The following is a 27613-nucleotide window of genomic DNA, read 5'->3' on the forward strand; positions in this document are numbered from 1 at the left end:
CATGTTTTTAAATCCTGCATGTCGAAAAAACATGCGTTCTATTGAGCTTTTTTATTTGTCCACACTCAGGACTGTTAATGACGTCACGAGCCACTGTTGCGCAGCTGCTGTGCAAACCTGTCGCCTCCAAACCCGACCAGCAGCTGGCACACAGCACATGCCAGAATGATGATGCTGATGATGATGAGGAGGAAGCTGCAGGGGATGAGTGGTATTAATAGGAGGGTTTGAGTGCATCAGCCTTTCACTATTGCGGCTGGGGGGCTTGGTGGAGAGTCGGTGGACCGGGTTGGGGGTGCGCACTTGGACTACTATAATAACAATTAGAATAACAACAACAAGGGATTGCATCATGGATGTGCTGGCTGTCCTCAACCTGGGAGATTTAGCTCAGGCTTTCTCCAAAATGGGAATGTTTCCAGTGTTTGACGTGGCTTATTACATCGTGTCCATCCTCTACCTCAAGTATGAGCCAGGTGAGAGACACTTTATTTGTCATATACCGTACTTCCTTGAATTGCCGCCAATACGCTAATTAATTTAAAACCTCTTCTCACTCCTACGCTTACCAAAGGCATGCGGTAAAAGTAAGCATGCGCTAATTATTTTAAAACCTCTTCTCACTCCGGCACTTACCAAAGGTATGCAGTAAAAATGTGAGTGTGACGTAAGCTTGGACCTTAAATCCTACTGAATAGCTCTTGATCTTCTTCCCTTTACGCAATTTCAAATTACCGGTATTGAAAACAGCCTCCTCCTTTTTGAAAATGATGACAGGGGAAGTGTCACTCGTGACGTCACGAGTTTGACCAGGGGGTAATACTAAGCATGCGCTAATTATTTTGCGAAGCGAGTTTGACCCGGCAGTAATTCAAGGCAGGCGCATACTCTATGCCCTGCGGCAATTCAAGGAAATACAGTATGTCAACCAATAAAATGAGTGTATGTCAGTATATTGGAAGTGTTTTTGCAGACAGATTAAAATCAGAAATTCCCAATTTCAAGTAAATTCCAATGCATTTCCTGTGACCCGGCTTGACAAGAGTTCTAGCTTCCCTACAAGGACTTTTCCACTGGCTGCCCTTGTTTTCCCCCATAAAAAGTGCGGCGCTGCAGCAGCCTGACCTGAATGAATTAAAGCACTTTGGCGCTTCACATTGTCCAAGTTTGACGTGCCATCGTGAGCGGCAGAGCCTTAAGGTGGAGGAAATGTGAGAGAAGGCCAGCAACTTGGGCAAAAAATAGAATACCCTGAAATAGACGTCAGAGGGCCTCCAAAGCCCCCCCGCTTTGCTCTTTGTGTAGACTTCAGCACTAACTTACTGGAGGGTTACAGTATGTGGACTGAATGTCAATCAAGGGACACACTGATCAAATTTTGTACCAAATTAACCGTTGCCTGACATTTTCTCCTTAGTTGAAACCTCACTAAAGAATGTGCAAGCACTGCATTATTTACATTTTTACATGCAACTTTGTTGTTGTTGTTGTTGCCATCGCATGTGCACTGAGATCTATAATATAATCCTCCTATTCAGTGCATCCGGAAAGTATTAAGAGCACATCACTTTTTCCACATTCCGTTATGTTGCAGCCTTATTCCAAAATGGAATTACCGTATTTTTCGGAGTATAAGTCGCTCCGGAGTATAAGTCGCACCTGCCGAAAATGCATAATAAAGAAGGAAAAAACATATATAAGTCGCACTGGAGTATAAGTCGCATTTTTTGGGGGAAATTATTTGATAAAACCCAACACCAAGAATAGACATTTGAAAGGCAATTTAAAATAAATAAAGAATAGTGAACAACAGGCTGAATAAGTGTACGTTATATGATGCATAAATAACCAACTCAGAAGGTGCCTGGTATGTTAACGTAACATATTATGGTAAGAGTCATTCAAATAACTATAACATATAGAACATGCTATACGTTTACCAAACAATCTGTCACGCCTAATTGCTAAATCAGATGAAATCTTATACGTCTAGTCTCTTACGTGAATGAGCTGAATAATATTATTTGATATTTTACGGTAATGTGTTAATAATTTCACACATAAGTCACTCCTGAGTATAAGTCGCACCCCCGACCAAACTATGAAAAAAACTGCGACTTATAGTCCAAAAAATACGGTAAATGGGTTGTACTTGTATAGCGCTTTTCTACCCCTTTTTAAGGAGCCTAAAGCGCTTTGACAGTATTTCTACATTTGCCCATTCACACACACATTCACACACTGACGGCGGGAGCTGCCATGCAAGGCGCTCACCAGGACCCATCAGGAGCAAGGGTGAAGTGTCTTTCCCAAAGACACAACGGACGTGACTAGGATGGTAGAAAGTGGGGATTGAACCACTAACCCTCAGATTACTGGCACAGCCACTCTACCAACTTCGCCACGGCGTTAAGTCATTTTTGTCCTCAAAATTCTACACACAATACCCCATAATGACAATGTGACCAAAAAATGTACTTTTTTGCGAATGTATTAAAAATTAAAAGATACAAATTTACATGTACCTGATTGGTACTGTAATGCGGACGCTGTACCGATGCGTTGTGGTGAAGAAGGAGCTGAGCCGGAAGGCAAAGCTCGCAATTTACCGGTCGATCTACGTTCCCACCCTCACCTATGGTCATGAGCTTTGGGTCATGACCGAAAGAATAAGATCACTGGTGCAAGCGGCCGAAATGAGTTTCCTCCGCCGGGTGGCGGGGCTCTCCCTTAGAGATAGGGTGAGAAGCTCTGCCATCCAGGAGGAACTCAAAGTAAAGCCGCTGCTCCTCCACCTCAAGAGGAGCCAGATGAGGTGGTTCGGGCATCTGGTCAGGATGCCACCTGAAGGAGGTCAGGGGGAAGACCCAGGACACGTTGGGAAGACTATGTCTCCCGGCCTGCCTGGGAACGCCTCGGGATCCCCGGGAAGAGCTAAATGAAGTGGCTGGGGAGAGGGAAGTCTGGGCTTCCTTGCTTAGGCTGCTGCCCCCGCGACCCGACCTCGGCTAAGCGGAAGAAGATGGATGGATGAAATTTACATGTACATAAGTATTCACAGCCTTTGCTCAATACTTTGTTGAAGAAACTTTGGCAGCAATTCCAATCTCAAATATTTTGGAATACAATGCCTCACTCAGGCTTGGCACACCTAACTTTGGACAATTTCGTCCATTTTTCTTTGCAGCACCTCTCAAGTGCTATCAGATTGGATGGGAAGCATTGGTTTTCATCCATGTGTCTGTACATTGCTGCATCAATCTTAGTCTAGTCAGGGAAGTGACCAAGATCCCGATGGTCAATCAGTCAGAGTTACAGCATTCCTCTGTGGAGAGAGGAGAACCTTCCAGAAAGACAATCCACCAATCAGGCCTGTATGGTAGAGTTGTCAGACGGAAGCCATTTCTGAGTAAAACATTTGGCAACATGAACCTGAAATTCTCTCAGACCATGAGAAACAGAAATGTTCTGGTCTGATGAGACAAAAATTGAACTCTTTGGTGTGAATGCAAGCATCATAATTGGAAGAAACCAGGCACAGCTCATCGCCAGGCCAATACAGCATCATGCTGTGGGGATGTTTTTCAGCGGCAGGAACTGGGAGACTAGTCAGGATAAAGGGAAAGATGAATGCAATAATGTACATAGACATTCTGGATGGAAACCAAAGCTTCTTATCCAACCTGATGGAGTTTGAGAGATGCTGCAAAGAGGAATGGGCAAAACTTCCCAAAGATAGGTGTGCCAAGTTCATGGCATATTCAAAAAAACTTGAGACTGTATTTGCTGCCATAGGTGCTTCAACGAAGCGTTGTGATTTGTTTTACTTTTTTTTATTTTTAACAAATTTGAACACAAACTCACATATACATATACATACATACATATACATATATATATATATATATATATATATATATATATATATATATATATATATATATATATATATATATATATATATATATATATATATATATACAGTGGGGCAAAAAAGTATTTAGTCAGCCACTGATTGTGCAAGTTCTCCCACTTAAAATGATGACAGAGGTCTGTAATTTTCATCATAGGTACACTTCAACTGTGAGAGACAGAATGTGAAAAAAAAAAATCCAGGAATTCACATTGTAGGAATTTTAAAGAATTTATTTGTAAATTATGGTGGAAAATAAGTATTTGGTCACTTCAAACAAGGAAGATCTCTGGCTCTCACTTCTTCTTTAAGAAGCTCTTCTGTCCTCCACTCATTACCTGTATTAATGGCACTTGTTTGAACTTCTTATCTGTATAAAAGACACCTGTCCACAGCCTCAAACAGTCAAACTCCAAACTCCACTATGGCCGAGACCAAAGAGCTGTCGAAGGACACCAGGAAAAGAATTGTAGACCTGCACCAGACTTCGAAGAGTGAATCTACAATAGGCAAGCAGCTTGGTGTGAAAAAATCAACTGTGGGAGCAATTATCAGAAAAGGGAAGACATACAAGACCACTGATAATCTCCCTCGATCTGGGGCGCCACGCAAGATCTCATCCCGTGGGGTCAAAATGATCATGAGAATTGTAGACAAAAATCCCGGAATCCCCAAGGGGGAAACTGGTAAATGACCTGCAGAGAGCTGGGACCAAAGTAACAAAGGTTACCATCAGTAACACACTACGCTGACGGGGAATCAAATCCTGCAGTGCCAGACGTGTCCCCCTGCTTAAGCCAGTGCATGTCCAGGCCCGTCTGAAGTTTGCCAGAGAGCACATGGATGATACAGCAGAGGATTGGGAGAATGTCATGTGGTCAGATGAAACCAAAATAGAACTTTTTGGTATAAACTCAACTCGTCGTGTTTGGAGGAAGAAAAATACTGCGCTGTATCCCAAGAACACCATATCTACTGTGAAGCATGGGGGTGGAAACATCATGCTTTGGGGCTGTTTTTCTGCTAAGGGGACAGGACGATTGATCCGTGTTAAGGAAAGAATGAATGGGGCCACGTATCGTGAGATTTTGAGCCAAAACCTCCTTCCATCAGTGAGAGCTTTGAATGGTTGACCAAATACTTATTTTCCACCGTAATTTACAAATAAATTCTTTAAAATTCCTTCAACGTGAATTCCTGGAAAAAAAAATTTCCATTCCGTCTCTCACAGTTGAAGTGTAGCTATGATGAAAATTACAGACCTCTTTCATCATTTTAAGTGGGAGAACTTGCACAATCGGTGGCTGACTAAATACTTTTTTGCCCCACTGTATGTATATAAAATCACATTGTCACCATGGGGTATTGTGTGTTGAAATTTGAGGACAAAAATTAATAAATTAAATATTGGAATAAGACAGTAACATAAACAAATGTGGAAAAAGTGAAGTACTGTGAATATTTCCGGATGCAGTGTAAAATACTGCAATTCCCAAGCAAATTATAAACGCAATTAATCTGTCATTGTTGAACTATTTGGCTTTAGGGAACATCTGTTCAAAGGCATCTACTTTAAATGAAAGTTTATTTCTCTATTCGGATTGCGCAGTAAAATGTAAGTAAATCGGTAGGGTGGATCGATCCAAATAATGATAGTACCTTTACCGGTATCGGGTCGATACTTGCGTGCATGTTTATTCTTTTAATTTTGTTATTTAGTTTTTATCTAAGGGATGCTGCGATCAGGGAATTTTGCTGTTTTTTCCGATACCAATCATCCATGATTGAGATTGGTCGATACCAATACTGATGACATGTATTTGTTTGTGGTGAGGGTTCTTGACAGTTGAACAATATCAACACAATATCTAAACAAGTACCTTGTTCTAAAATATCGATCCAAGTAATTAGATCAATATTTTCATTTTCTCAAAATGTTTTTCTTAAAATTAATGTTAAACAATTTAGAAAACAATACCCAGGACACGGGAGGTATTTAATAATAATAATTCCAATGACTAAATAAGTAGTAGTTTTTGCTTTTGTTTAGTGTTTGTGTACTATTGACTTTGTTCTGCTCAAACAATTGTATGTAATGACATAGGACAAGGTACTTGTTTAAATGTTGTGTTGTAGCACAGTGAAACAGGGGTAAGTACTGGTGTCTTATAATGGGAAAGTCCTGGGTTCGATTCCTGGGCTCGGGGTCTTTTTGTGTGGAGTTTGCATGTTCTCCCCGTGACTGCGTGGGTTCATTGCAGGTACTCTTGCTCGGATGGAATCCGAATGGATACGCTGGTACAGGGGTGTCAAACTCGTTTTAGATGGGGGGCCACATGGAGAAAAATCTACTCCCAAGTGGGCCGGACCGGTAAAATCACGGCACGATAACTTAAAAATAAAGACAACTTCAGATTGTTCTCTTTGTTTAAAAATAGACCAAGCACATTCTGAAAATGTACAAATCCTATTTTTTTATTTAAAAAAATTTTTTTTTTACACTTACATGTTGCGGTTAATAGTATGCTATCTTTATTTGTTGTTATCTATACTTTCTGAATAAATGATGTGATAACGTTCATCAGTCAACTCACAGGTGTTCATTTTCAATCTACCAAGATAAAAAAGAAAATATTAAAATCAAATTACAGGATGTTATTTATGTAGTTTGATCATTTTTCTCGACTGGTGCACTAATAACATCATGTGTGTTTTTTTTTTTTTTTTTACATACTTAGCATCATCTACGAAGATAAAAACAAATGCTAATGCGAAATCTAGTGGACACATTTAGAACAGCAGTTTCTTTCATTCAAAAATTTCGGCTCATTTTTATTCTTAGCAAACTCATCCCACAGGCCGGATAAAACCTATTCGCGGGGCGGGCTGTACATTTGAAACCCCTGCTCACTGATACTACCCTTGGTATCGACACTACCAATTTATGGATCGATCCTCCTGTTACATGTCGTCTACTGGCTGTGACAATGCTGACATAGTTGTTGTTACATCATCCTCTCTCTAGACTCTTATTAATCCACTTGTTAATTTCCTGGTAATATCTGGTTACTTGCTGCTTTAGCGTGGTTCTATCGACGCTTCTTAAACTTTACCGAGCACTTATTTCTTGGGGATATTTTAAGCTAATTTAGCAGTTATCTTAACTGTTAGCATGCCTAATCCTGGCTTGTTCTCAGCGTGTAACTTGTTTAGCCTCGTTCTCCAGTGATAAAAATACTTGATAATAATACTTAACACTGAGAAATACAGTTTGTTTGCCTCAATTGAGATGACTATTATGAACTTAAGGGAGCAGCTCCGCACTGTGCATGGAGACACATAATTAGCTGCTAGGTTACCAGCCTAGGGACTAAAAATAAGTACATCATCAGCCAGAGGGAATCAGCATTTGTTATCAACATTGAAAGGCATTAATCTGCAAAGGGGATCACATAATTTTTCAAGAAAATCGTCCGATTACTGATCGGTGGCCGATTGATCAACACATCCCCAGTTCTTATTGTTAGTTCCTCTACGACAGGGGTCACCAACCTTTTTGAAACCAAAAGCTACTTCTTGGGTACTGATTAATGCGAAGGGCTACCAGTTTGATACACACTTCAATAAATTGACAGAAATAGCCAATTTGCTCAATTTACCTTTAGTAAATAAATCTATATATTTTAAAAAAAATGGGTATTTCTGTCTGTCATTCCGTCGTACATTTTTTTCCTTTTACGGAAGTTTTTTTGTAGAGAATAAATGATGAAAAAAACACTTAATTGAACGGTTTAAAAGAGGACAAAACACAAAAAAAAAGAAAATACAACTTCGAAACATTGTTTATCTTCAATATCGACTCTTTAAAATTCAAAATTCAACCGAAAAAAATGAAGAGAAAAACTAGCTAATTCGAATCTTTTTGAAAAAATAAAAAAAAAGAATTTATGGAACATCATTAGTAATTTTTCCTGATTAAGATTAATTTTAGAATTTTGATGAAATGTTTTAAATAGGTTTGAATCCAATCTGCACTTTGTTAGAATATATAACAAATTGGACCAAGCTATTTTTCGAACAAAAACAAATAATTATTTCTTCCAGATTTTCCAGAGCAAAAATTTTAAAAGAAATTCAAAAGACTTTGAAATGAGATTTAAATTGGATTCTACAGATTTTCTAGATTTGCCAGAATATTTTTATTTTATTTTAATCATAATAAGTTTGAAGAAATATTTCACAAATATTCTTCGTCGAAAAAACAGAAGCTAAAATGAAGAATCAAATTAAAATGTATTTATTATTCTTTACAATAAAAACATAAATTTACTTGAACATTGATTTAAATTGTCAGGAAAGAAGAGGAAGGAATTTAAAAGGTAAAAAGGTATATGTGTTTAAAAATCCTAAAATAATTTTTAAGGTTGTATTTTTTCTCTGAAATTGTCTTTCTGAAAGTTATAAGAAGCTAAGTGAAAAAAATAAATGAATTAATTTAAACAAGTGAAGACCAAGTTTTTAAAATATTTTCTTCGATTTTCAAATTCTATTTGAGTTTTGTCCCTCTTAGAATTAAAAATGTCGAGCAAAGCAAGATCAGCTCGCTAGTAAATAAATAAAATTTAAAAAACAGAGGCAGCTCACTGGTAAGTGCTACTATTTGAACTATTTTTAGAACAGGCCAGCGGGCTACTCATTTGGTCCTTACAGGCTACCTGGTGCCCGCGGGCACTGCGTTGGTGACCCCTGCTCTACGAGATGTGTCAAAAAAGTTTCTGGACTAAGTGTGTGACCATGAAACGTGGACCCCGAATAAAACAAGTTGAAAAACTTATTCGGGTGTTACCATTTAGTGGTCAATTGTACGGAAAACCCTGCCTTCCGCCCGAATGCAGCTGAGATAGGCTCCAGCACACCCCGCGATCCCAAAAGAGACAAGTGGAAGAAAATGGATGGATGTACTGTACTGTGCAATCTACTAATAAAAGTTTCAATCAATCAATCAATCAATCAATCAAGTCATAAAATATTGTGTTGAAATCAACTTCCCGACACACTTTGAAGAGGATTTTTCGGGTATCGTAGGCAGTGCCGTCGTCATGGCCGTCTTCAAACCCATTTATCAACAACACCAAGGAACGCCGCTGGCTTCGCTGGGCCCGAGCTCATCTAAGATGGACTGATGCAAAGTGGAAAAGTGTTCTGTGGTCTGACGAGTCCACATTTCAAATTATATTTGGAAACTGTGGACGTGGTGTCCTCCGGAACAAAGAGGAAAATAACCATCCGGATCGTTATAGGCGCAAAGTTCAAAAGCCAGCATCTGTGATGGTGTGGGTGTGTATTAGTGCCCAAGGCCTGGGTAACTTTCACATCTGTGAAGGCACCATTAATGCTGAATGGTCCATACAGGTTTTGGAGCAACATATGTTTTCATCCAAGCAACGTTATCATGCTTATTTCAGCAAGACAATGCCAAGCCACGTGTTACAACAGTGTGGTTTCAGGGCAAAAGAGTGTGGGTACTTTCCTGGCCCGCCTGCAGTCCAGACCTGTCTCCTATCGAAAATGTGTGGCACATTATGAAGCGCAAAATACGACAGCGGAGACCCCGGACTGTTGAACGACTAAATCTCTACATAAAACAAGAATGAGAAAGAATTCCACTTTCAAAGCTTCAACAATTAGTTTCCACAGTTCCCAAACGTTTGAGTGTTGTTAAAAGAAAAGGTGATGTAACACAGCGGTGAACATGCCCTTTCCCAACTACTTTGTCACGTGTTGCTGGCATCAAATTCTAAAGTTAATGATTATTTGCACAAAAAAAAAAAGTTTATCAGTTTGAACATCCAATATGTTGTCTTTGTAGGATATTCAACTGAATATGGGTTGAAAATGATTTGAAAATCATTGTATTCCATTTATATTGACATCTAACACAATTTCCCAACTCATAAGGAAACGGGGTTTGTAGATTATCATTATTATTGTATGAGTTCTTTGACAAAGACGTGCTTCCATCCATCCATTTCCTACCGCTTGTCCCTAGGGGCAAAAAGTCAATAATAGATTCTGCATGCATTGAATAGTTTTTGTTGCACTAAGGACTTTATTGTTTACAACAATGTTTAAATTATATTTTGTATATTTATACATTTTTATTTTTACCTGTGTTTAAATCTGATGATGAATAATTGGTTTACTAGAAAAATTCCAAAACCATTAAAAAATGCCAGGTTAAATAACAATAATGCACAATATTGCCCAACACTAATGTGATTTTCTTTATAATAGCTAACCTGATATTCTGTTTTATTTTCATGTCAAATACAATTTAAATGTATTTTGTGTGTCATTTTAGGATATAACATCTCTTCATGTCATGTTTACACTTGAGAACATTTAACAGTCAAATGAGTCACGCTGCCTTCATTTGCATGTCTTTGTTTGTGATTCTTTCGCATGAGCAGTGAGGCAAGCTACTTGGAAAATGTAGTAAGCTAAGTTACAAGTTACTCTCGATTAAATAGTGGATACTATCCCCGGAGAATTGTAGCAAGCTGCACTACAGGCTGTGCGGCAAAAGTAGATTGCTACATCAAAACTACATTTGACAGAATTTATTTCTATAGGCCCACATGTACAAAACCCCAAACCAGTGAAGTTGGCACGTTGTATAAATGGTAAATAAAAACAGATTACAGTAATTTGCAAATTCTTTTCAAAACCAGTGAAGTCTCCATTGTCGTATTTGACGCTTCATAATGCACCGCACATTTTCAATGGGGGACAGGTCTGGACTAAAGGTAGGCCAGTCTAGTACCTGTAGTCTTTTACTATGAAGCCAACTTCTGTTGTAACACGTGCAGAATGAGGCTTGGCATTGTCTTGCTGAAATAAGCAGGGGCGTCATGAAAAAGACGTTGCTTGGATGGCAGCATATGTTGCTCTAAAACCTGTATGTACCTTTTAAAATTAATGGTGCCTTCACAGATGTGTAAGTTACCCATGCCTTGGGCACTAATAAACCCCCTTACCTTCACAGATGCTGGCTTTTGAACTTTGCGCCTACAATAGTCTGGATGGTTCTTTTCCTCTTTGGTCCAGAAAACACGACATCCACAGTTTCCAGAAACAATTTGAAATGTGGACTCGTCAGACCACAGAACACCTTTCTACTGTGCATCAGTCCATCTTCGATGAGCTCAAACACAGCGAAGTCGGCGGCTTTTCTGGGTGTTGTTGATAAATGACTTTTACTTTGCATAGTAGAGTTTTAACTTGCACTTACAGATGTAGCGACAAACTGTAGTTACTGACAGTGGTTTTCTGAAGTGTTCCTGAGCCCATGTGATGATATCCTTTTGCGCACCAATGTCGATTTTTAAAGAGGGATCGAAGGTCTCGGGCATTGCCGCTTACGTGCAGTGATTTCTCCAAATCCTCTGAACCTTTTGAAGATATTACAGACTGTAGATGGTGAGATCCCTAAATTCCATGCAATAGCTCGTTGAGAAATGTTGATCTTAAACTGTTCGACAATTTACTCACGCATTTGTTCACAAAGTGGTTACCCTCACCCCATCCTTGTTTGTGAATGACTGAGCATTTCATGGAAGCTGCTTTTATACCCAATCATGGCACCCACCTGTTCCCAATTAGCCTGTTCACCTGTGGGATGTTCCAAATAAGTGTTTGATGAGTTATCCTCAAGGTTCTCAGTCTTTTTTTCCACTTGTGCCAGCCTTTTTGAAACATGTTGCAGGCATCACATTCCAAATGAGCTAATATTTGCAAAAAATAACTAAGATTTCCAATTTGAATGTTAAGTATCTTGTCTTTGCAGTTTATTCAAATGAATATAAGTTGAAAAGGATTTGCAAATCACTGTATTCTCTTTTTATTTACGATTTACACAACGTGCCATCGGGCTTCACGGTGGCAGAGGGGTTAGTGCGTCTGCCTCACAATACGAAGGTCCTGCAGTCCTGGGTTCAAATCCAGGCTCGGGATCTTTCTGTGTGGAGTTTGCATGTTCTCCCCGTGAATGTGTGGGTTCACTCTGGGTACTCCAGCTTCCAAAGACATGCACCTGGGGATAGGTTGATTGGCAACACTAAATTGGCCCTAGTGTGTGAATGTGAGTGTAAATGTTGTCTGTCTATCTGTGTTGAACCTGCGATGAGGTAGCGACTTGTCCAGGATGTACCCCGCCTTCTGCCCGATTGTAGCTGAGATAGGCGCCAGCGTCCCCCGCGACCCCAAAAGGGAATAAGCGGCAGAAAATGGATGGATGGACAACGTGCCATTTTGACTGGTTTTGGGTTTTGTATAATATCAATGTTGATAGTGTACAAACGAACCCAATAAAACTCCAACACTATTAACTATCTGTCAATTAGCTGGGGACTACCTCTCGGGGTGCCCACATCCCACTGTATGTATTTATTTTAGTTTGCTTTTTCTACATTGTTATCCATTTTCTCTAGAGTTATGACTTTGGTTTACAGAGTAAACAACTAAAACTAAGGTTTTGAGCATTGTTTTTTCTAAAATCATACATTTGTCCAAACATGGCCAAAGACACCCATTATTAAGGGTTTCCTGGACATCATTTTCCTCACTAAAGGAAACATCTCATCTGCGGGACAGAATTCCTCTGACATTTTCAAGTACAGTATTTTTCGGACTAAAAGTCACAGTTTTTTTCATAGTTTGTGCGGGGGTGCCATATATACTCCGGAGCGACTTACGTGTGAAATTATTAACACATTACCGTAAAATATCCAATAGTATTATTTATCTCATTCGCGGAAGAGACGAAGAAAATGTCAGCAATCGTCACACACACGTCAGCAATCGTCACATACACAACAAACAATAAGAATTCGCCGGTAGAGCGTCATGGCAGAAGTGCATTGTGGGTCATGGAATGCTAACTGCTATATGCTATATGGTACTGCCGTAGCTATTAAAATGGATCATTTCATCGTTGGCGGTAACTTATAAAAACTGAGAAGGGCTGAACAAAAATTGGACTGAAAAGGAAATCATGTACTGCAGATTACAAGCTGGACGTAGTGAAATATGCAGCAGAAAACGACAAGAGGAAGCGGCGCACACCTTTGGAGTTGGCAGAGTTGTTTAGAAGCGACATCGAGGAAGAAGATTTCATGGGATTTATCGATTAGGAGTGACAGATTGTTTGGTAAACGTATAGCATGTTCTATATGTTATAGTTATTTGAATGACTCTTACCATAATATGTTACGTTAACATACCAGGCACATTCTCCGTTGGTTATTTATGCGGCACATAACATACACCCATTCAGCCTGTTGTTCACTATTCTTTATTTATTTTAAATTGCCTTTCAAATGTCTATTCTTGGTGTTGGATTTTATCAAATAAATTTCCACCAAAAATGCGACTTATACTCCAGTGCGACGTTTATATGTTTTTTTCCTTCTTTATTATGCATTTTCGGCCGGTGCGACGTATACTCCGGAGCGATTTATAATCCGAAAAATACAGTATGTTTTTTTTTTTTTTTTTTTTTTTTTTGAGTTGTCCGCTTGAAGCGTCCCTCTGTCTCGGACTCATTCGTCGTCATGTGACATGAGTGCGTGACTGTTATGATTTTGCTTCCTGGTTTCGATGACCACTGATTGGGCAGTCCGTAATGTTTCGCCCTAACCTTAACCAATAAGTGATTCATCATACGAACACCAACCAATCATAATGGATTTTCTCCTCGCTACGTGGGTCTTAAAGTAGCTAAACCACAAGAAAACTCACTGTGCATGAGTGCACCTTCTGTAGTTCCCGCTTGAAGGGCGGGAGGGGTGGAGGGGTGAACAAGGGCGGGGCATGGAGAGACATGTTTCGGAGGTTAAAGGTTAAGACGGGTCCGACACATGCAAGGCGGTTTAGCAGAATCTATTCATAGGACGACATTTCTCAGCATCAGATTGCGACACCCTCGCACACCTGTTGTTGGATATTTGTGACAAGCAGTCGCACTCTGATCACTCACTGCTCAATTAACTGTGTGTCTGTGTGTGTGTGTGTGTGTGTGTGTGTGTGTGTGTGTGTGTGTGTGTGTGTGTGTGTGTGTGTGTGTGTGTGTGGGAAGGTTATCCCACAAATCACTTACAGCACAGGGGTCAAACTTATTTTAAGTGGCCTACGAAATCCTGGACATGTATGCCTCGATAAATACTTTATCTTTCTATCCATCTCCATTTTTACATAAAAAATACACGAACTGCATACTTAATTACTATCTAATAATGCAGCAAATATAATACAATGATACATTCCACACGTTTTAAAAAAAGAAAAACAAATAAATACTTAAATATATGCTGATTGTTTAGCAAGTTATCTATTAAATTGTACACTGTAAAAATACAATGTTACAGTGAAAAACTGGCAGCTCAGTCACCAGAATTTTACTGTAAGAAGAAAATAATGTTTATGTCAAAGTTAGTTGTTGACGAATCCCAAGATGCAGAGAAGGAGGGAGGCATTTTGCAGGAGAACATGATTTAATTTAAAATACTAGAACTAAAACAAACAAAGGGTACAAACAAAAAGCAAGCAAGTGGGCGGATAGCAAACTAAGGGAGCTAGCACTGGAGCAAGAAAACAAAAAGGAACTTAGCATGCAAGCTAGCGGGTGGCAAACAGGAAAACTGAAAACAGCTAATTGCTAACAAGAACAGCTTACCGCTACGACGACAAGGACAAAATGTAGCACGACAGGTAGTAGCTGTAACGATGCCGGACACGACAGGTAGCAACGACACAAGAGCAAAATGTGGCATGACAATACAATAATCCAGCACTGACTGGAGGAACAAAGCAGGTAAGATAGGAGCGGGCTGATTGACCACAGGTGTGGCAAGGTGCCAATCAGCCGCAGCTGAGGGAAAACAGCACACAGGGAGACAAACAGGAAGCGGACAAAATAAGAGCGCTGACAGGAACTAAAAACAGGAATTACTAAACACAGAGGAAACAAAGACAAATGCAGAGGAAAAAAACTAAAACACAGGGGAAAGCCTGGCAGTCTACGTAAAAATCTTATCTGAAAACAACCACCATTTATTTTGCAGTTACATTTTTTTTAATTATTATTTTTAAATGGCATTTCAGTTGCCAGAATATAACCGTAGAAAAGAGTGTTACCATTTTTCCATTTACAGTACAGTAAAATGCTATAAAAAAACTAAAAAAAACCAGCACATTTTAGAGGTAAAATTTTAGTGACTGAGCTACCAGTTTTTTACTGCGAAATCTACATAATGTTTTTTACAGTGTACGTTAAAAATATTTATAATGATGAAAAACCCGGACAAATGTGTGACAATATGATAAGTGGAATCCTTGTATATACAAACCCCATTTCCATATAAGTTGGGAAATTGTGTTACATATAAATATAAACAGAATACAATGATCTGCAAATCACTTTCAACCCATATTCAGTTGAATATTCTACAAAGACAACATATTTGATGTTCAAACTGATAAACATTTGATTTTTTTCAAATAATCATTAACTTTAGAATTGGATGCCAGCAACACATGACAAAGAAGTTGGGAAAGGTGGCAATCTATACCGATAAAGTTGAGGAATGCTCCTCAAACACTTATTTGGAACATCCCACAGGTGTGCAGGCTAATTGGGAACATGTGGGAGCCATGATTGGGTACAAAAAAAGCTTCCCAAAAAATGCTCAGTCTTTCACAAGAAAGGATGAGGCGAGGTACACCCCTTTGTCCTCAACTGAGTGAGCAAATAGTCAAACAGTTTAAGAACCACATTTCTCAAAGTGCAATTGCAAGAAATTTAGGGATTTCAACATCTACAGTCCATAATATCATCAAAAGGTTCAGAGAATCTGGAGAAATCACTCCACGTAAGCGGCATGGCCGGAAACCAACATTGAATGACCGTGACCTTCGATCCCTCAGACGGCACTGTATCAAAAACCGACATCAATCTCTAAAGGATTTCACCACATGGGCTCAGGAACACTTCAGAAAACCACTGTCACTAAATACAGTTCGTCGCTACATCTGTAAATGCAAGTTCAAGTTCTACTATGCAAAGCGAAAGCCATTTATCAACAACATCCAGAAACGCAGCCGGCTTCTCTGGGGCCGAGATCATCTAAGATGGACTGATGCAAAGTGGAAAAGTGTTCTGTGGTCTGTGACGAGTGCACAATTCAAATTGTTTTTGGAAATATTCGACATCGGGAAGGGGAAGCGAACCATCCAGACTGTGATCAATGCAAAGTTCAAAAGCCAGCATCTGAGATGGTATGGGGGTGCATTAGTGCCCGAGGCATGGGTAACTTACACATCTGTGAAGGCACCATTAATGCTGAAAGGTACATACACGTTTTGGAACAACATATATTGCCATCTAAGGGCCGTCTGTTTCATGGACGCCCCTGCTTATTTCAGCAAGACAGTGCCAACCAACATTCAGCACGTGTTACAACAGCATGGCTTCGTAAAAAAAAAGAGTTCCTGGCCCGCCTGCAGTCCAGACCTGTCTCCCATCGAAAATATGTGGCGCATTATGAAGCGTAAACTTCGACAGTGGAGACCCTGGACCGTTGAACGACTGAAGCTCTACATAAAACAAGAATGGGAAAGAATTCCACTTTCACAGCTTCAACAATTAGTTTCCTCAGTTCCCAAACATTTATTGAGTGTTGTTAAAAGAGAAGGTGATGTAACACAGTGGTGAACATGCCCTTTCCCAACTACTTTGGCACGTGTTGCAGCCATGAATTTTTAAGTTATTTGCCCCAAAAAAAAATATATATATATGAGTTTGAACATCAAATATCTTGTCTTTGTAGTGCATTCAATTGAATATGGGTTAAAAAGGATTTGCAAATCATTGTATTCCATTTATATTTACATCTAACACAATTTCCCAACTCATATAGGAACGGGTTTGTACATACAACTGCTTCCACAAAAAGGGCCTGATCTACTTGTGAGCAGAGGATTTTAAATTAGAAAAAGAGAGAGCGCAGTCTGTCTTTATATATATATATATTATATATATATACACAGTATATATATATATATATCCATCCATCCATCCATCCATTTTCTACCGCTTATTCCCTTTTGGGGTCACGGGGGGCGTGTATATATATATATATATATATATATATATATATATATATATATATATATATATATATATATATATATATATATATGCGAAATATGTGCTGATTTGCAGAATGGCCACAATGCTGCGAGGAGGAGATGCAAATATAATCATTTAACATTTGCAACTGCTCCGCGCCTGCCGTTTTGTGTTTATACTTAGCACGTTTGAAATATGTGTGCACAAACGGCTGTGAGAAAGGAGGCACTGGCGCCGCAAAGGCAGACCATGAACACAGGATCCTCCATCCGACGTGTTTGTGTCAACACATAAGGACTGTAATGACTAAAAAATTAATAGACATATTGTCAATTCAGCAATATCATTTTATAATTTTATAGCTGTTGGACGCCTTACAAAATGGCATAATAAAACAAATATAACTGATTTGTGTCACGCTTTAAAAATATGACTTGTTTTTATCGAGGGCCTTAAGAAAGGCCGATTGTAACAGTGACTAATATATGAATATTAATGTAGAAGAATTTGACTCATGATATTATTAAACAAAATTAAATATTTTTCTAATGTACACTGGAAACATTTTTTTTAGACTTTACGCTAAAAACTTGGTAACTCAGTCGCCAAAACACAATCTAGGAAATATATTATTACAATATATATCCCATATGAAAAAAAAACTTTTTGCAATATGCATTTTCTTGCAACCTGATTATTGTAGACCAGTTATTCTCAAACTGTATTACTAGTGGTACTAGTAACATACGGCAAATAATCACTGATCATAAACACCGGACTGAAAGTCGTTACTTTTTTCTTACACTTTGAACCCTGCAGCTTATAAAACTGTGTGGCTATTGAACGGATTTTTCTTCGCTGGCGGCCATAACGAAAATATATTTTTTTAATAACAAGCAAATGTACTGAGAGGCTGTTTTCTTGTTTGTGCTATGGCAATCTTTTGGCCATAATCGCTCACTGCAGGTTCTGCAGTGTTCTTCCATTTAGTGCCTACAACCGGAAGTAGAGTGCTGTTCAGTCTTGTAGCTCTCCACAGCGTTTTTACTCGTATGGATTTTTTGTACATAACTTCAAGCAACGTTTGTAAGTTTTACAGTATAAGTAAAACTCTTTATACATAATAGACCGTCCCATGTGTTTTCATTAGGAGCCTTTTCATGCATTTTTTTACGTGCTATTGTAATATAATGACTGCAGCATCATTAGCATTAGCTAATATGCTAACACGTTTACAATTAATATGAACTTATAAAGGCATTTTTAAAAAATGTTTTAAGTTTTGCAAATTCCTCAGTAAGTTCAACAAGATGTCACCATGGAGCTTTTGAGTCTGTTTAGCTGACTGGAGAGCTTGCTTTTGCAGCTAATGGGTCCATGATGATGACTTCAGTTTTGTTTGATCAGCCGTTTTACTGCCTTGTGACAGACACTGTTTTGGAACAATTAAGGTATGTAAATAAACATTTACAAAATCTTTCATACCAGTATATATCTGCGGCTTATAGTCCGGTGCAGCTAATATATGGAAAAATATATTTCTCCCTTGAAAATTAGTGGTTAAATACTGGTGAGCTCTACAGTCCGTAAAATAGATTATATTAAATATTCAAACACACTGTTACCGTTAAAATAGCGTGTAATGTTACAATGGCCTAAAATTGAAAATCTACTTGTTCAATAAATGTCTGCCTTGTTTTTAATGACTACTTAGGCCGACTACACTATTGCATTTTAATGTTGACATTATTGTGGTACTCCTAAGTCTAAGTCCATGGTTCTCGCCCGGGAAAGGGCGGAGTGCCATCTCTAGGTAGGGGAGGAGATCTTGCCCCAAGTGGAGGAGTTCAAGTACCTGGGATTCTTTTTCACAAGTGAGGGAAAAGTGGATCGTGAGATCGACAGGCGGATCAGTGTGGCGTCTTCAGTAATGCGGACGCTGTATCGAACCGTTGTGGTGAAGAAGGAGCTGAGCCGGAAGGCAAAGCTCTCAATTTACCAGTCGATCTAAGTTCCCATCTTCACCTATGGTCATGAGCTTTGGGTTATGACCGAAATGACAAGATCACGGGTACAAGCGGCCGAAATGAGTTTCCTCCGTCGAGATAGGGTGAGAAGCTCTGTCATCCGGGAGGAATTCAGAGTAAAGCAGCTGCTCCTCCAATTTGGGAGGAGCCAGATGAGGTGGTTCAGGCATCTAGTCAGGATGCCACCCGAACCTCTCCCGAGGGAGGTGTTTCGAGCACGTCCGACGGGCAGGAGGTCAGGGGGAAGACCCAGGACACGTTGGGAAAACTATGTCTCCCGGCTGGCCTGGGAACGCCTCAGGATCCCCCGGGAGGAGCTGGACGAAGTGGTTGGGGAGAGGGAAGTCTGGGGTTCCCTGCTTAGGCTGCTGCCCCCGCGATTAGACCACGAATAAGCGGAAGAAGATGGATGGATGGATGGATGGATGGATGGATGGATGGTGGTACTCGGAGAGCCAAGTGAGCCAAGTCTGAGGTGGTACTTGGTGGAAAAAAAGTTTGAAATCTACTGTTCTAGACGCACCATCACAACACCACAGCACCTCACAGAGCGTACCTTCAGCGTGCTAAAAGTAGGTTCTGTTATCATGTCTAGACCTTGCTTCAATAGAGCCCAGTTCACATCAGGCCCCGGATAAGGTTATCCAGGGTGAATCACATCTAACCTTATCCATATCCACACACAACAGTCCCACCGTGTAAGACCTACGCCACACTCTGTCCGCTGGTGCAACACAACCTAGTACTTATGCCTGAAAAAATAAATGAATAAAAATCCACCTGAGCTTCCATCCGCTCCAAGCTCTCCAGTAGATGGCTTTACTTCACTGTGAAGTTATTTAAAATAGCTATATTGTAAATAGTTTGCTGTGCCTTTTACATTTGTTTGCTGTGTTTTGTGTGCAACTTTTTTAAATTAAAATGTATCTCCTTTGAACAATATCCAGTGTTGTGGTATTTCAATTAAACATAATCCAGTGTGCTGTGGGGCCTTATTGTAGTGAATAACACCTGAGCCATCATACATAAATCAAATTGTTAATCGACATATGAACATTTTACAACAAGTAATCTACGGATCTAAATTTATATTGTATATATATATATACACATATTAGAGATGCGCGGATAGGCAATTATATCATCCGCAACCGCATCACTAAAGTCGTCATCCACCCGCACCAACATTTTATCATCACAGCAACCGCCCGCCACCCGCCCGTTGTTAGATATCAGGGGTCGGGTGCTAGCGGGGTGTATAATATAATATATATATATATACATATTAATATATACATTAATATGTATATATATATACACATATACATACATATATATATACATATACATACATATATATACATATACATACATATATATACATATACATACATATATATACATACATATATATATATATATATATATATATATATATATATATATATATATATATATATATATATATATATATATATATATATATATGTAGGTGTGGGAAAAATTACAAGACTACTTCGTCTCTACAGAACTGTTTCATGAGGGGTTCCCTCAATCATCAGGAGATCTCCTGATGATTGAGGGAATTAGCTTCCGCGTGCGATTGGCACACATCCTTTTTGCTTGTTTTCTGTTTTGCTATGATTTATGATAAATAAATCATCTCCTACCTCCACGCTTTCGTCCGGAGTCATCCGTTTGCATTCCGGGGGAACGAACCTCGCAGCAAGCTGCGACCTAAATTGCGACACCCATCAAGTTTCTAGGCTGTAAGTATATATGTAATGTAGCAACAGGCACATTCACAACATGTAATATTTACATATTTTGCCTATTTTAAGCAAACGGCGCAATATTAATTTCACAATCATCAGGAGATCTCCTGATGATTGAGGGAACCCCTCATGAAACAGTTCTGTAGAGACGAAGTAGTCTTGTAATTTTTCCCACACCTACATATTGCGCTCTACCACGGTATCGAGCACTATTCTCTGGATAATCCAATCAAGACATATATATATATATATATATATATATATAACCATTGTTGTGGGTTGACACCGCCGTTAGAGTATTCTTTTTCATGAGATATGGCGTTAGGGGATAAGCTGGGTCACCCAAAAGAAAAACAGGGACCGGATCTTCATCTTCCAGCAGTTGTTTGGGATATGAGGGGATGGTTCCATCTTTCAGCTGCGCGCTAATGGCGGACTTAGCGAAGATGCGGGCATCATGCATGCTGCCTGGCCATTTCTGTCACGCCCATGGGATCATGTTTTGTTTTGGTCATGTTCACTTTTGTATCCTGCTTTTGCACTTCCTTGTTTGCTTTGTTTCCATGCCAACCCATTAGTTTTCACCTGTCCCCATGTCATGCACCTGTTTTCAATCACCATAGTATTATTTAAGCCACAGTTACCAAGTAGTCAGCCTGGCAACATCACCTCCTTCTCATGTCTACCACCTGCTACGCACCTTGCTATGATCCATGTCTCGTTCACGTTTCCATGTCAAGTAAGTTTTTGTTTATAGTTCATAGTCAATTGCCTTTGTGCTAGTCTTTTGTTTCCTTAGTCAGTTTTTGTACCGCCATTGTGCGCGCCTTTTGTTTGTCTTTTAGTAGTTAGTGTTAAAATAAAAAGATGTCTCTACCTTCACGCCGTTTCCACTCCATTCGCTTTGCACCTCGGGAAAACTATCCACGTCCAAGTCCAAGTTTGACAATTTCACAGTCACATCCATAAAGCAATATGTGTAGTCACACACTGCCTGTATCACATCCATGGGAGGAAGGGACCAAGTTTTTCGGTAAATAGACTCACAGCTAACTCAGACATTTGAAAGTTCTCTTGCCGTCTGAGATGTGTTGTATCCGAAATAGCTGCAATCGCGCGTTTTCTTCACTTTCTGGCGTCACTTCCTCAGTGAGGTGCGGTCTTTCTGGCGTCACTTCCTCTCTGAACTCGGTTTGTAAACGATCAATATGTCCATCCAAAGTGCCAGAAATTCAAGAAAAACACGACGGACTTACTCGTGTTAAAATTTGTCCGAGGGGGTTTAAGGGGTTATACGAGTTAGTGTAGACATGGCCTCAGAGTTGTGTGCTGCATGTCAATAACATGACAAAACGCGACAGGCTTGACCACATCATATGAGGACATAAATGTGGAGGGAAATGAGCGTGACCATGGTGACAGCCGGTATACACCTAAAAACCACATTGAAATAGGTCGGTCTGCATCACTTTTGCACTATCAACTGTACACACAGTCTTAGAAGATCACCCGCTACATGTCCACTAAATATGCACACAATTTTGTAGTCTGCACACACTATTTAGTTCTTATTTGGATCTAAGTAAATCAGGCCCTCATTATTTTCCTCTCTGCTTACTAATATGCATTTTCTACATGAACAAATGACTGCCGATATCCAAGTCGCTAATAGGATGGTGATAACAGTATCCTATCAGGGGCGTGCACATTACGGTGGACGGGGTGTGACAGCCCTTTGACACATTGCTTACACAGATAAACAATTTTAAAAGTCACTGAATTGGCTTTATGATGATTCCCAAAACCAACAAAAAGAACAATCTTCGATGCCATATATAAGTTGCAGTCGGTTAAAAAGAAAAAAAGGATATCTTCAGTGTGTTATTTTCATCGAGCAAATGAGGTTTCATGTTACTTAGCGGAACCTTTATGCATTCACACACAGCAACAACAGGATGAGGTGAGAGAAGAAAGGTCAAAAATATAATACATCAATTTGTGGCAGCATCAAAACTAAGTTATATTTAAGTTTCACTTTTGCATAGCACATGATTGTGGTGTGTTTAAAGGGGAACTGCAATTTGGGGGGAATATTGTCTATTATTCACAATCATTATGTGATACAAGCACACATCTTTTTCTATGCATTCTATTTCGTAAATAAATGCGTGTAAAAGTCAGCTAACAATGGAAGTAATAGGATTCGCTCTATTCTGCCTATAAAGTTTTATAAAAACATCCAAAAAAAGACCCATCTGTCATGATCCATGGCCCGGATCATGTTTTTGCCATGTTCTGATATGTTTAGACTCCCTGTTTTGTGCACCTTTGGGTTTGTTTTGGTTTCTATGGGGATTAATTTGGTTCACCTGCCTCTGGTTAGTGGTCGGCACGGTCACCTGCAGTCTACCACTAATCAGAGAGCTAATTATTCACCTTTCTTGCCACGCTCAGTCTGGCTTCTTTGTTTGTTTCAATGCAACGGTTACGTTTGGATATTCCTGGTTCTTGTTTCTATGTTTCCTGTGTTAAGTTTTTGCCGTAGCTCCCGCGTGCGATTGGCACACATCCTTTTTGCTTGTTTTCTGTTTAGCTATGATTTATGATAAATAAATCATCTCCTACCTGCACGCTTTTGTCCGGAGTCATCCGTTTGCATTCCGGGGGAACGAACCTCGCAGCAAGCTGCGACCTAAATTGCGACACCCATCAAGTTTCCAGGCTGTAAGTATATATGTAATGTAGCAACAGGCACATTCACAACATGTAATATTTACATATTTTGCCTATTTTAAGCAAACGGCGGAGTATTAATTTCACAGACACATTACAATGTTCGCTTTTCCCTTCAACAACTACTACTACTACTACTACTACTGCAGACTTCATGAGAGACACAAATGACTATTTTGGGACAAATGATGGTCCAGAACCTTATATTTTTGAGCCTGAATATACAGAGGGGGAGCTACAAGTTTTAGAAGCTGAGTGCTGAACAGATCCAGCTTTATTGAAAGACTTAAAGGCCTACTGAAACCCACTACTACCGACCACGCAGTCTGATAGTTTATACATCAATGCTGAAATCTTAACATTGCAACACATGTAAATACGGACGGTTTAGTTTACTAAATTGCAATTTAAAATTTCCTGTGAAGTATCCTGTTGAAAACGTCGCGGAATGATGACACGTATGATGACGCGTGCGTGTGACGTCACCGGTGGTAGCGGACATGTTCTTCCAGCCCCAATCACGGCTAAAAGTAGTCTGTTTTTATCGCATAATTACACAGTATTCTGGAAATCTGTGTTGCTGAATCTTTTGCAATGTGTTCAATTAATAATGGAGACTACAAACAAGAAAGATGTTGGTGGAAAGCGGTGCATTGTAGCCGGCTGTATCAACACAAACACAGCCGGTGTTTCTTTGTTTACATTCCCTAAAGATGACGGTGAAGCTTTAATATGGAACAGAGCAGTCAAGCGAACATGGTTCTCTACCACATGTCAGCCGGCAGGTTTCGGTGAGAAAATTGCGGTCATAAGTCAGCTGTTACCGTAAACATGAGCGGAGCTTGTGTCGTTCTTCCTGCAGCTGTCAAAGAGGCAGCTGCGACTTTTTTGGTTCCTCCGTGGCTTCCCTCAAAGACACTGGCGGTCGCCACACCCCTTCGACTTTCAGGTATGACTATATAATCTCACTAAAACACTAGTAACACAATAAGCAGATAAGAGATTTTCCAGAATTATCCTAGTAAATGTGTCTAATAACATCTGAATTGCTCCGACTGCCCTCGTCTTTTTTTTTGTTTTTTTCTTCTAGTCCTTCACTCTCACTATCCTCAGCCACGAATCTTTCATCCTCGCTCAAATTAATGGGGAAATTGTCGCTTCCTTGGTCCGAATCGCTCTAGCTGCTGGTGGCAATGATCGTAAATAATGTGCGGATGTGAGGAACTCTACAACCCGTGACGTCACGCGCATATCGTTTGCTACTTCCGGTACAAGCAAGGCTTTTTTTATTAGTGACCAAAAGTTGCAAACTTTATCTTCAATGTTCTCTACTAAATCCTTTCAGCAAAAATATGGCAATATCGCAAAATGATCAAGTATAACACATACAATGGACCAGCTATCCCCGTTCAAATAAGAAAATCTCATTTCAGAAGGCCTTTAAGCATCATATAGCATTTTTAACAAGTGCTGAACAAGCTATAGAAACTACGAACAAAAATAAAACACAGACTTACCGTACAATGTCTGCTCTCACTGGGATGCCGACTGAAATATTCACGTTTGGGAAGGATTCATCATAATCCTCACGAACGGTTGAAGGAACATTTTGCCTATCATTCATAATCCTTACGTAGGACAAAACAATTTTGGTCTTTTTTATGAATTCGAAGTTTTAAAATATGGCAAGTGCGAGGGGGCTAACAATGCAACTAATGGGAGCCCTCTAAGAAAATATCTAAAAAACGCCAACAATATTCTATTTACATATCGTGACCTGAATATTAAAGTATTAGCGATATTGAAAGTATTAGCGATATTGTTGTTATAAGCACTAATGCAGACTAACTGTTATTAGCAGTGTCGTGATCACAGAGCGCTAACTAACTTATGCTGCTATATTGACATATTGAGCCGGTGAGCTTCTGCTTTGCCTCTGAGTTGGTGAAAGTTAATGGTAGATTGTAAATCATCATACATATCTTGTATAGTAGAAGGTTGTGGCCATAAATTGAGAAGTTGGTCAAGTTTGACGTCCAACATGGACACGAAGATGGCGAAAAAGACTTGAAAACATGTTTTTTTTAATGCATTCTAAATATTAAATAAATGTAAATAAATGTTCTCTTACAGAGGAGGCAATGAGAGCTCCAGTAATCCGCCCATAAAATCCAATAAATAACCATTCAAAAACTGCCGAGAATACTCCATTTACATTTCATGATTTCAATATTGACCAAGTATTAGTGATATTGTTATTATAAGTTCTAACGCAGACAAACTATTTATAGAGGTGCCGTGATTACTTCCGTGTCTCCCTATATTTACATCATCGAGTGGTCTGCTGCTGCTCGTTTCCTGTAAGTTTATTATAGATCGTAAATCATGCTTCTCACCTGGACGGAAAAAGTGTGAGTAGGTCTTCCCACACGTTGGTACACTTTGACAGCCATGTAGAACCCAAAAAGGGCGAAAAAAGGGGAAAACGACCCGCATCTTTGTGAGGATTATGAGACATTCTTCATCTAAGTGCCACTAAAAATGGGAATATATGAACATCCCAGCAGTCGGCATCCTAATGACAGAAGACCTTGTACAGTAAGTGATGTTTTATTATGCTTGTGGGCTCTCATAAAATCTGCAGTGAGTAATAATTAGTGATAAAGAATCAAGCGTTGTGATGCGTTTTTGAAATATGATAAAATTGTATTATACATTTGCATGTATATAAAACCCTAATGATGTTTGGATGTATTTTTAAGGGCTTTATAAGCGAAATTGGGCAAGACCCATAGGCTCCATTGTAAACAAACTTTTGATTGCGTTTTTTTAACATTTAGAATGAAAAAAACAAAAACAAAACACTGTTGCGTTGTTGCTTGCTACAAAAAAATTGAGTTGTCACTCTACAAGGCAAAACGGTCGTCTTCCCCACGAGTAAGTTAAGTGAGTATTGATGGACGGCAAAGCAGGAGACGCTCCACGGTGTTGCCGCTTAGTTACCATCCATCCATCCATTTTCTACCGCTTATTTCCTTTGGGGTTGCGGAGGGCGCTGGTGCCTATCTCAGCTACAATCGGGCAGAAGGCGGTGTACACCCTGGACAAGTCGCCACCTCATCGCAGGGCCAACACAAATAGACAACATTCACACTCACATTCACACACTAGGGTCAATTTAGTGTTGCCAATCAACCTATCCCCAGGTGCATGTTTTTGGAGGTGGGAGGAAACCGGAGTACCCGGAGGGAACCCACGCAGTCACGGGGAGGACATGCAAACTCCACACAGAAAGATCCCGAGCCTGGGATTGAACTCAGGAATACGCAGGACCTTCGTATTGTGAGGCAGACGGACTAACCCCTCTTCCACCATGCTGCCGTCGCATAGTTACGTATCTCAAATTGCTCCTCCTTCTCTGGAAGGACAGAACAAACTGTTTGTGGCTCGCTTAACTAGAGCTCCCCTTTTTACGCGATTACACGCAGATTCGCCAGGTCTCCAAAAAGTCAGCGTTACTCTGCAGCAGAACGGTGGTGGGGATTGCCCTGACAGCACCATCACGCTGCAGTTATCCAATGGAAATACCGAATTAGGGTATGATGGGGGGGTCTTCAGGAGTCTTGCGTATGGGAACCCCACAGTTTGGTGCTACGTCCCTGCGTGTAAACAAATACATATGATCAGGTTCATTGCGGTATTATTAGTATTGTATTTTCAATTCTGTCTTGTGGGGGAGCATGATAGCAAATAATTGAGAAACATGGTCCTGGTTTCGATTGTTGCGGAAAACCACGTTGTGAGTTGTCCAGTGAAAGGTTGTACAAATACTTTCAAATTAGAATCCTGAAGTACCTCTCATATATTTTAAAAACACAGGCATTTTGCAGATACTAGTATTGGTAACAGGGCAGCAACGTGGGGCAGAGGTAAGTGCTTGTACCTAACAGCGGAGGCTGAAGTGCATAGTGCTAAGAGG

The 27613-nt window shown here is 39.7% G+C and overlaps 1 protein-coding gene across 1 annotated transcript in view; it reads left to right on the top strand.

Moving 5' to 3' along the window:
• Positions 1-231: 231 nt before the first annotated feature.
• Positions 232-27613, top strand: part of tmem38a (transmembrane protein 38A) — a 38638-nt gene continuing 11256 nt past the window's right edge. The window contains exon 1 of the mRNA XM_061883456.1: positions 232-476. Within this exon, the coding sequence (XP_061739440.1) occupies positions 353-476 (124 nt within the window). The 5' untranslated portion in view covers positions 232-352. The remainder of the gene's footprint in view (positions 477-27613) is intronic.

This window comes from Nerophis ophidion, linkage group LG22, assembly GCF_033978795.1.
Source record: "Nerophis ophidion isolate RoL-2023_Sa linkage group LG22, RoL_Noph_v1.0, whole genome shotgun sequence".
In the NCBI taxonomy this organism is placed as follows: domain Eukaryota; kingdom Metazoa; phylum Chordata; class Actinopteri; order Syngnathiformes; family Syngnathidae; genus Nerophis; species Nerophis ophidion.